The sequence below is a fragment of the Parasteatoda tepidariorum genome, chromosome 5 (genome assembly GCF_982258835.1).
Source record: "Parasteatoda tepidariorum strain Cologne lab strain chromosome 5, Ptep-v5.0, whole genome shotgun sequence".
Classification (NCBI taxonomy): domain Eukaryota; kingdom Metazoa; phylum Arthropoda; class Arachnida; order Araneae; family Theridiidae; genus Parasteatoda; species Parasteatoda tepidariorum.
In genome coordinates this window covers 53,945,204-53,957,539 of record NC_141759.1, presented here as the reverse complement: position 1 = coordinate 53,957,539, position 12,336 = coordinate 53,945,204, and the positions used below count along the sequence as shown (strand labels likewise).

Here is a 12,336-nt window from a genome sequence, read left to right as displayed (position 1 = left end):
TTATTTTTAAATAATTTATTCCAAATGATTGCACAGACATTCTAATAAAAAATATATTTTATTTTTTAAGTTCATATTTTCTGAAGTGAACATTTATATTAAAAATTCACTTCCTCCTTTGAAAAATTCATGTTAATTGGACACTAAACATTATTAACTGAAAGGTTATAATGGAGCTAATTTATGCTTTTGTTACCCTAAGAATAATTGCAATAAACTCATAACACATATTTTATTATTTTCAATTACTTAATAAAATATTACACACACTGTAAAAAATGAACTATAATGCAATGTATATATGAAATGTATGTATATATATTTACTTTTTAATAGTAAATATGCTTGATAAAATATAATTTGATGAGAAGGAAAAAAATATGAAAATAAAAGTTAGCAATATTTACAAGTTTTAAAAACACATGTACGGAGAAAAGTTTTGTATGAGTTCCTTAATTATTTCCAAAGCTTATTTTGTCACTTTCACCAGCTTCAACTGAAACAAGAAAAAAAAAAAATTATAATTATTTATCAAAAACCAAACCGAACATAGGGTCATACAGGGGAATTCTAGGTCATTCCCCTCCATTTTTAGGGGTGGGGTAGGTAAAAATGGTAACTTTTTAGCAATAAGAAATGTTTTTAAAATAAACGAAAGCATGCCGAGTCATCCTTAAATATTCCATTTTTTTTATATGAAGTTTAAAAATAATGTAACAATGCATCAAATAGGATAAATATAGGAATTTTTATACTACTATAAAAAAAAAATTCAAAAAAGAAAGATTGTTTCAGTGAAACATCTTTAAACAACCAATGCTGAAAAAAAAAGAAAAAAAAAGGAGATGTTTTTAAATGGGAAATTGTCAAAGCTTTTTATACCTATTTATATTTTTTCTTAATTATTGATTTATATTTCATTTTCTTAATAATGATTAATATTTTCTTAATAATGATTTATCCTCCAATTTACTGGAATAATTCTTGATCACTGGGTAATTCCTGGTTGCTGATATTTTTTATGATTTTCATTTATTTCTGTGTAAATAATATTAGTATTTACTTTAAGTGCTATAATTTACTGTAATATTATATTACACTTTAAATGTAACTTTGTATTATAATTAAATTGCAACCATCATTTTTACTTTTAACCGTTTTGTATAAATTTATTTTTTAGGTGTTTTTCTTAATTATTTCTGTGTAAATAATATTAGTACAGATTAACTTTTACTATAATATTTTTCTGTTACATATCTTAATATAATTACTGTAACATATTATGTAATATATACTACTGTAATATCAGTTAAAAAAAATTGGTAATTTGAGAATTAGAGCAGCAGCCACTCAAACCCGCTGGTTTGCAAAGAAAAAGTTGCAAAGAAATCTGTGGGAGTACCTTTAAGTATTCCCAAGATGGAAGAAAATGAAAACTGCTTAAAATGTATAATAAAAAGAGCTTTTTCAAAATTTTATTGGTGGTTGCAGAATTAATTTCCAAAAACATAGAAGGTACGTCCAATATATCCAACTATTTGGAGAGATATTGTCAATTTAAAAACATTGCACCTAATGAGTGGTTATCTGCCTTTCTTGTAAAATATAAAGATTTCAGTAATAAGAAGTCGAGAAGCATGGAAAAATGATGTGTGATAGCAACTTCAAATGGCTTCACCATAAATGAATTTTTAAAATTACTTGAAAATGAGCTTGATGATTTCAGTCTTATCTCTTCTTTATCTCATATTTAAAACTTGGATGAAACAGCTATGTTTAAGGTTCTCTCAAGAGAAAAAGTTGTGGATGAGATGGTGAAACTTTTTGCTCGATTAACTTGGACATCAGAAAGAGAATCTGTCACAGTAACAGCATATGTCAATGCTGGTAGTAAGACTCTCACCTTTGATCATATTCAATGGCAAAAAACTTTAAAGTACTTGGAAGTCAGCAAAAGTCAATAAGAATAAGTCACTAGCCATAAGTGAAAATGGATGGATGTCAGCAGAAATATTTGAAGGCTTGTTCAACATATTTTGCATAAAAGTCACTAAACATCCACTTCTTTTGATATAAGACGGACACAAAACCAACACGTCACTGAATCTCATACAAAAAATATAACAATTCTGAAGCATCCTGCACTATCACTAATGTTTTACGGACTTCGGATAAATGCTGCTTTAGACCACTAAAATTGGATTGGGAGGAAAAGTGTGTGAAAGTGCAGCATCTTTGTGCAGGAGTAAAACTAAGTAAAGCAAGCTTTACAGAATTAGTAGATGAGACATGGCCAGTAGCCTTGAATGAATCTATCATTCAAGCAGAATTCTGTGCCACTGGGATATAACCAGAAAAAAGGTTTTGCTGCAGAATGCTTGTATCTTACAGGCTCCAAAATTCCTCCTCAAAGAGTTTTTAGTGTTTCAAGTACAACATTTCTATACAACATTATATCCAAATGTATATGAAGTATTAAGCCCTTGCAACTCGTTAAATAATTTCAGCTTTGAAGAATTACTAAGTCAGCAATTAAGGCACACATCTTGAGCACAAAATTCCGAAATAAGAAGACAAATTAATAGAAAGTTTACAGTTATAATAAATCAAACTTTCTTCAACTTTGTGATTGCTAGAGAAAAGGAAATAAATGAGAAATTAAACACAAAGAAAAAAAAAAAAGAGGGAAACTTCAAAGTTGAAAAATGTAGATACCAAGAGAAACCTTGCTTACAAGAGTAAAAGAACCCCAAGATGATATAGATAGTCCCTCAAATTCAAAACATACTAATTTGGAATTGATTAGTGACAAAGAAAAAACGAAGCAATTTTAAAAACATTTCGCCTTGAAAGATGCAAAAAAGTGTTGCTACACTTAAAGAAAAGCACAAAAATATTTTGCCGTATACTATGATAGTGACTCATTTTCTATTTTAAAAATAGCTAAGATTTTGGACAACGAAAAAGTTTAAATGAAATTTCTGGAACAGGAAATTGGAAATTTTCTTTGACCATAGCGAGACATTTTGGATGATGTATATTTTACGGACCTGTTAGCTAAAGTAGAAACAATCCTTTTGCAGTTGATAACAACAGATTAATTACGACATATGAATGTTTTAAGAAATTCAGCCCGGATTCATGTGCTTAGAGCGAAAAAAATTTATATAAAGTTCGAAAGATAAATCTTATTATTTAAATTAATGTCTCTTTACTTGAATACAGCACATTAGATAATAATAATAAAAAAACTCATTATGTACTAAACTATAATTTAGAATAATTTTTAACTTATGAAATGTAATACAATAAAAAAAAAAAGGTGATGAATATTTACCTCATGTGTGACTCAAATTATTTGTTTGAATCCGACGTAATTCCCAGTCACTCAATATTTTAAACAAAATAATAATTCAATTATAGGTAAAATGATTATTGGAATAATGTCTAAATTGTTTAAGCTTACTCTACGCCAAATTAAATAATGTTATCTTTTTTATTTTGGGAAAATTTGAGATATTATGATTTTGGACCCATAATTCCATTATGTGACCTAAATTTATGTTAATACTTTACTTACATGGGATATATTCATTTAGAAAAAAAAATCAAGATCCCTTTTGATCTTTTTAGATAAATTTAGCTGAAGCTTTTATACGATCTTCAAAGATCATGTGGAGGAATTGCAAAAATTTCTTACATAGTTACTATGAAATTTAAGGAAGCATACTCACAGCATCTCTGATTGCTGTCAAGGAGATATGAGAACCTGATCGGTGAAATATGTTTTCTGCAAAAACTCCACATCAGATTTACATATCAGAAGCAGGGGTCTGTCCAGGCTATATTTACTACCGTTTAGCGGTATCTTTACATATTCCACGTTAGGAAAAACGGTAGTTTCACAGTGCAGCAACTGCATTCTGTAAAAATACCCCTTAATATAAGTAAGTAATTACTAAAGCCCGGAATTTCAGGCAATAAAAAATGCAAAAATAGGCAGGCAAAAAGGCATTTAAAAAGCTTGAAATAGGCACTTAAAATTGGAGCAAAATGGTAGTTGGTAATGCCTAAAAGCCCATATAGGTATCCAAGGTATAAAAAAAGTTGCTAGAAGTATCCGGTATACCTACATATTCATTTCACTCGACTGTCATAGCAATAGTACTAAAGAAGTGGACGTAATTGCACAAAAAAAAAACCTCAACTGCGTAGGTGCGAAATAAAAATTGAAAACTCGTACTCACAATAATATTATATGCAGATTTATTCTGATTGGTTGTTGTTGCACATCACAACTAGATGCTTTTTCGAAAGAGAAATTTTGTCTCCTGTCAGTCAATATAATTTTAAACAAAGAGAAGGATCTTTCTACTTCGACAGAAGTTATGGGCGCGTACCTAAAACAACTTGCCATGGTAGGAGATATGGTAAGTTCAACTGTAGTATCACCAGAAAGTACTTTTGCAATGTCCTTGATGCATTCAAAGTCTGTATTTGCAGAGATGACGTTTTCACATTTCTTCCTTATTATGTCACCAGATGGTCCAGGCACAGACATTAGTTCTTCAATAGTATTGTCGAAAATCTTTAGTGACTCGGACAAAGACATATTTCTTTTTTCCATGTGTTCAATAGCTCCAGGGAGCTTCCCAAAATAAGTTGAAATAAAAGTCAGTTCATTTTTAATTTTAGAACTGTTAAGCAGATTTTTACTTTTTCTTATGGATATTCATCCGAAAAGCTGGTAAGGACTCGAGTAACTTCTTCAAAATTTGTGCAGTAGTATGAGACTGCTGAAATCCATGTTCCCCATCTCGTAAGGATCGGTTTAGGAGGTAATTGAATGTCTGGTGCAATTTCTTTGAACTCTTGAAGGGGCTTTCACAAATACTTTTTTCACACTAGAAACAAGCGAGTCTACCTCAGGATAGAGACCTCTTACTTCCTCTGCTATCCTGTGCAAGGCACGTTAGATGGATCATATTAGGAAATAAAACTTTTAAGGCATTTCCATCTTTTTTCATGTAGGAGGCTGCATCTGTAAGAAATAATAGCACTCTTTCATACTCAGTACCATTTGGCCAAAGTAAAGCCAGTGCATTAGTGAACAACTGTGCAATTGTAGTACTGTTAGTCTTTTGCAACTGTTCAGATGTCAACAAAAAGATTTTATGTTTTTCAAATGGGTCCATAACACCAACAATAACATTCGCAACATATCGTCCAGTTACATCTGTCGTTTCATCTATAGATAGCCATATGTTTTTCGTTCCGATTTCATTTTGAATAGTTTTAAGAACTTCGGTATAACAGTCATCTAAATAGGTTTTCCTTAAAGTTGATTCACAGGGCACACTTTGATTCGTATATTTCTGTAAAAAAGCTCGTATACTTTTATTTTCAAGTTTCCACAGCGGAATGACGGCATCTACAAATGATCTGCATAAATCCATTGCAAATTCCGATATGCGAGAAGATAATTGAAAACAGATGGGAATCAGAGTCGATGTTTTCCCATCTTTTTTTATCTTTTGTTGTTTTATGCTTAGATGTTTCCAAGTGCTGAGATATAAAATACTTCTTCTCAAAATTTACTGACTTCTCGCATGCCTTACAAAACAGAATGCTCCCATCAGTAGAAAACACATCCGACCCAAATTCTTTCACAAAACTGTCCTGTTTTTTGCTTGTGCAGGCTTTTACTTTAGGCATTTTAGAAATAACTAGTATACTAGAAAACTTTTTCCTGCTCCTGCTACAATGTGCTCAACCAGCTTGGTGAATTCGTTTTGTAGATAAGAGAGCATACGAGTTATTCGATGGTGTAGGCTATATGGGCCGTAAGTAAGAATAGATTCTATTGACTGTAAGTAAAAATAACTCCAATCTTTTCACTCCCTTTCTCTCTCTCCTTGCAAAGCGCATCGGGCGAAGGTGACGCCACGAAGAGACGGAGAGAAAATATTAATAAGACAAAAAAATAAAGTCCTAATCTCTATAAATGCATTACAATACGTCGGATGACAGTCAACCATTTCTGTACTTCAAAATTTCTTCATTTTGAGTTTATGCTCGGTCAAAAGCACAAAAAGCTTTGCAGAAAAATTTTAAATTAGACAGAAATAGGCATTTATGAACAAAAGGAACGAAAAAGGCATTTTCAGAAGAAAATGTTTAAAAAAGGCAGAAAAGGGCATTTCTGGCATTTTGCCTGAACTTCCGGGCTCTAGTAATTACATAATGAAATGTGGGAAGTCTAAAGAATAGACGAGGTAGTTTAAAAAAATACCTTTTCTTAAAATTTTATTTTTGTATTCAGTAAGAAACGATAAATCCATACTTTTGTGTTGACTTTTTAACATAATTTTTCACAAATTATGTCTAAATTTTCACAAAATAGGCATATCTCAGAAATACCTAGACAGACCCCTGAGAGGAGCAGCAACTGCATTCTGTAAAAATACCCCTTAATATAAGTAAGTAATTACATAAAGAAATGTGGGAAGTAAGTCCTAAAGGATAGACAAGATGTCTATCCTGTCCTATATTGTTTTAAAGGATAGGAAAGATGTCCTAAAAAATATCAGAGATAAACTATATTTACCTTGTCCTAAAACAGACACTATTTTGCGTTCATAATCTTTAATTTTCTCGTCGCACTTTTCAATTAATAACTGGGTATCTTTAATAGAAGTTGAAACACATTTCAGCGCTTCATTGTTTGAGCTCTAGAGCATTAATAGAAAAATACGAATCATGATAACATCAATAATCAGTATAAAATACAAAAAACTTTAAATATGGTTTTATATTCACAAACAAAAAGTATCGTAAATTTCCTTAAGAATAAAAAAGATTTTAGCACCAGTTCATTACGATACTTTCATAACTTAATGTAATAACAATTTAATAAATATTAATAATAAATAAATATTTCCTCATTAATTTAGAGGAAAAACATGTTTTTTTTGTTGTTTTTTTTACTGTGAAACATAATTTCATTCGTTACATTAATAAATTTCACTTGCTTACTTTTCACTAACTCAATTTAAGTAAAAAAGTCAAAATGAATTTGCTTGCCAATTTCAGTTGCGCTTATTTATATTATATAAAATTAGACTTATCCATTTAAACGAAATTTTAAAAATTATAAATGCTAAAACACTTATTTCAATTGATACAGACACGAAATATCAAAAAAAAAAAAAAAAAAATGCCAGCACATATTTTCAGCTCTTTCTTAAATAAACTTGTTTCTTGAAAAATACTGCAATTGATATAATAGATCTTTATTTAGTTACTGATTACACATTATTAAAATTAATCCCATTATTTATTGCATCAAATGTTTGCATAGAAATTGATTAAGTACTATGTTATGTTAAAAACATATATGGTTAATATTAAAAAAAATAAAACTTTAGTGAATGAATACTGTGCACTATATTCTTGTATAGTATGGAAATAAGTATCTAGTGTTTAACACTACATAACATGAATTATATCAAGACTGTAGAATAGGATTGTATGTGTAAATGAGCTTCACTATAAAATTAAAAATTTGTAAGAACTCTTTTGGTTATGTATATTTTAAGTATATTTAAGTGTTGGTATATTTTTTAGAATCTAAGACCATATTTTTTTTTCATTCATTACAATTTTTCATTGGAAAAACATATATATATATATATATATATATATATATATATATATATATATATATATATATATATATATATATATATATATATATATATATATATATATATATATATATATTGATACATAAAATAATAAATTTTGTGAGAAGCAAACTATCATTAAATGAAGACTTCATAAAAAAAATTCGACTGAAATGTAAAACTTTTACAAGGAATAATTAATTGTAACAGGTAGTAGAATTATGAAATTGAACTCAAATATCAATAATTGATACTAACAAATCTAGGATTGATCATTTTCCAGGTATATTGCTGAAAAGTTTAGTTTTGAAAAAAAAAAATTTTTTTTCCCAAAAATTTTCAGAGCCAAAATCAAATTTCCAGACAATTATAAATTTTCTGTCTTGATATTTTAACACTTTGAAAAGCAAATTTTTTGATAAAAACAGAGAGAAAAACTTGGTTTGCTTCCGTAAAATGTCTTATGCACAACTCTAAAACTGGTAGCAGAATTAATATAAAGCAAGAAAAATAAACTTACATCAGGTCGATGAATTGCAGTTTTCAAAGCAGCAAAACAGGATTTTAGTTGTTCACGTCTCATTCTTTCACTGGCATTATGATGTCTTTTCTAAGAAAAAAAATTAAGCACATAACAAAATTTAACAGCTGGAGTTATTGACTAATACATAAAAATAATTTTATAGTTATGGATAAAATCTTGACTTTAATATCTTTAAGCAGAGAATTAATTTGGATTTTTTATTTATTGCATTAAAAAATTGTGGAAAAATATAGCAAAAGTATAATGGATAGTTTTAAATGTAGAATAAATACAAATAAATAAATAAATTTATTTAAACAATACAGCTACAAAATGAACTAAGAACAGTGATACCTATTTTAAAAATTGACCATAAGATCAAGAAAATTGCCTGTTTATGTGGATTGAACAATGATATCAAAAACGAAACAAGGTTCATACTCAATAAGAAGAAATTTTTTCTTTGATCGTCCTAGGTTTTTTTTAAGTCATGTTACATAAAATTCCAGGTAAAAAAAAAAGAAGCCGAATTTTAGCAATATTTATATTTAATAAAATGTATACTATATTTGATACAAAAAGAATTAAATAATCACATTAGTTATGAACATCAGGGGTGATTGTGAATCCACGTCAAAATTCCGGAAAATTTCTTAAGTAAAAAAAAAAAAAAGAAAAAAGAAAAAAACAGTTTATATTGAAAAATTAGAAAAAAATTTAAACAAGTTTTTTTTCCCTTTTTCTCAACATTTCTTAGTTTCCTTAAAATATATTTAAAATTTTACACATACCTATACCATTTACACATACCAATGATGATCTGGAGAAGTAATTAAAATTTACAAACATATGTCTTTCTTTCTTGAGTTTATGATTATAACAACTATTTACTGATAAAAAATGAATATTAATCATGAATATAAGCCTATAAAGTATCTCATTGGCTTACAAACAAATAAAATAAATTGTGATTTTAAGTTCCACCTTTGAAAATTTGATTTCCAGAAACTTCTGTGATCAATGATTTTTTGAAACATCTGGACCTTCGATCTCCGGAAACTTCCGGATCACTGTTAGCGAAAATTCCGGAAATCCGGATTTTTTCCGGAGCACAATCAGCCCTGGAACATTAACATTATGCATGTTTTAAATTATTTTTAAAGATTGTGACCATTTATTTAAAAAAAAAAAAAAAATTCAAATGTACCATAATGTCAATAATTAAGATAAAATGATTAAAACTAGCTACTAAAATAATATGATCTTCACAAAAATGAAATAGTAATCGATTTAAAACATTAATGTAAAAATAGTTTTGCCTTTAAAGAATGCTTCAGTGCCCCAACTTTTTGTCCAATGAATTTCCAAAGATGTTCCATTGGTTCAGGCCAGGTGATTGACTTGGCTGGTTCAAAGTTTTAACCGTTTTAGCTGTAAACCAACTAGTTATAATTTTGGAAGTGTGCATAGTATTATTATTAAGCTAAAACATCTATCTACAAGGCATCTTTATACATGCCTAGGGTAACATACAAACTAAAATAATTTAACATATTGATCTATAGTATCATCAATGTGTACAAAGGGGTGACGTTATTATGATGGAATTCCTAGACAATTACTGATCCACTTCCATGTTTCACACCAAATAAAAATCAATTATCATTTTCAAACAAATTGAATTTAGATTCATCCCTTTAAGAACCCTCTTCCAATTTTTAGTTGTTTATGCTCCTATGCTAATTTCAACCGGATCATCATATTCTTGATATCGAAGAGAGGCTTTTTTTAATTTTTTTACACAAGCCAGTATACACAATCCAGCTGAAATCTTATGGTGTGTTTACTCACTGTGAGTACATGTTTGGATGCCATCTCTTAGATTTGTCTCTTTTTGAGATAGCGACAGACTTTTTTTAGATTAACACATCTTGACATTGAGTCTTTACTTGGGTTTCCTGATTTTCGAAGATCATGCACACCTTTTAATTTCAGAATTCTACACTTGGTTGTCCTTGCAGAATAATGAAATCTGTTTTTCAGCTTCGTTAATGATCTAAAGACAAGTGGCCATTGGAATGCTCCCTCCCCCCCATTTATATACTGAAGAGTATATAAAAATCCTCAATATTTTCAGTTAGGAAATAGAATTCTATCGCTTTGCGGATTAAGCAAATGAGCTTAGTACACAATAACACAGCTATAAATTAGTTTTGCGAACAAGCTGAATGAATTGCCAGCTTTATATAAGAAGCATCACATTTTTAAACACATTCTAGGAATGAACATGCTAATTTGCATAGCAGATGTATAAAGTTGTCAAGGAATCAAAATATTATATCTTTAATGTGAGATGTCCACATAAGAAGAGCTTCCATACAGTTAGGATGCACTATATCGTATATAAAACTTAAGTATGCTTATAAGTAATACAGTCAAATATTGATAATAATTCATTTGTAATATGGCCAGTGGTTTAATAATTATTATATTCATGACTGTATTTTATTCATTTTCATTACTAGGTTCTTTAAATAAACTCCAATTTTGTAATACTTTAATATTTTAACTCTCCTTTAAACTGAGATTGGTTAGCACAATGATTTTGTCTTTGAAATTGAAAAACAATGCCACCGCTGAGTGGCTTTTTTGAGTTATCCTCCTAGGAGTAACACCATCAAATTTAAGTATGTATTTTTGTTATATCTAATATTTTCTTTCCCCCTTAAATTTAACCTACAAGTGCCTAGTTGTAATTTATATTATTTTGAAATTATATAAATCTTGATTTTTTCAATAAATGCCATGTGGGCAAAAACCTTTTACTAATTTGTTAAAACTATGTAACCAAGAAACTTTCTTATCAATTAAAAAACTGTAATAATATTGAACATTATTTTATCCTGATTTAACTTTGCTAATTAATTTTCCACAATATTTTCTTTTTTTTCCAAGGCTAAACAGAAATTAATTTAATTTTTAAATTATTTTTTTTACTTAGCTTAAATCAATCTTGTCTCTTCCTTCCCTTATGTTATATCCTAAGTTTGAATTTATACGATCACAATGTTAATGTTAAATAATAGATACAACAATGCATACAATCTTAATTGATACATAACGAGGTTTAACACTGTGCAACAATTAATATCTTCATAAAGATCGATGCAGTAGACAGAAACAATTGGAAGTTCATATTTAAATGTAATAAAAATAATAAAGATAATGAGCTTAGATATAAACTTTATTAACAAAGTCTATTTACTTAACAAAGAATTCATATAATCAAATGTTATAAAAATGTAAGCAGAATAACTCATCTGGCAAAAAATATTACAACTAATAACTAAGTATAACCTTGCGTTTGCTAACAAGATTAACATACACTAAGAATAGACAAAGTTATGGGATTAAGATCAGTTAATAATGTGAGGTGCCAAACACAATTCAATGTTAAATCTCAAGGATATAATGTAAGAAATAACTTAATATCTTTGAAGTAACTTAACATCTTAAGAATATAAATATCTTTGTATTCGTCTACCCACAGGCTTGAAATATAGAATAAAGATCAAAGCAAATTTAATAAATAATACGTGAGAAAATTCTACATAATTTAAAATAACTAAGAGAAATTAATATTCATGAATTAGGTACAATCCTCAATGCATAATTCAGTTAAGTTGTTAACATAGTTTGTAGAAATTGAATAAGAAAATTAATAAACAAATTAAGATTTTGAACCTTATTTTTGTCAACTTTAATATGTGTGTTTGTAATCTTTTGATTTAGCACAATTTTTTTGCAAGATTTCCTTTTTTCATTTAAAGCCCACGTTTTGTCTATTTCACCGTTTTCAACATCAATGTAATCGTCGTCGCTGGATTCAGCACTAGATGTACTTATTTCGTCATCTGAGTTCATATTTTGATCATTATAATAGTATTTATTAGCCATTTTTATAGTTTTAATACTTCAAAAATTAAATACTGCAACAACAGACGCTAAAACATAACTTCTTAACATCACAAACAAAAACCAGCAGAAAAGAACAACGAACAACGTGAATGTTGTGAGTTAACGTTGCCATATTCTTCGTTTTTTGAACCTAAATAAAAACTTTTTATA

At 28.5% G+C, this 12,336-nt stretch overlaps 1 protein-coding gene across 1 annotated transcript; it reads right to left on the bottom strand.

The window, feature by feature from the left end:
- Nucleotides 1-218: 218 nt before the first annotated feature.
- Nucleotides 219-12,293, bottom strand: LOC107439780 (uncharacterized). Its single transcript, XM_043050809.2, has 4 exons — nucleotides 11,953-12,293; nucleotides 8,206-8,295; nucleotides 6,608-6,731; nucleotides 219-496 (listed from the first exon to the last, which is right to left on the bottom strand). The coding sequence occupies exons 1-4, from the start codon at nucleotides 12,163-12,165 to the stop codon at nucleotides 453-455; spliced, it is 471 nt and encodes a 156-aa protein (XP_042906743.1). The 5' UTR covers nucleotides 12,166-12,293; the 3' UTR covers nucleotides 219-452.
- Between the last annotated feature and the right edge of the window lie 43 nt (nucleotides 12,294-12,336).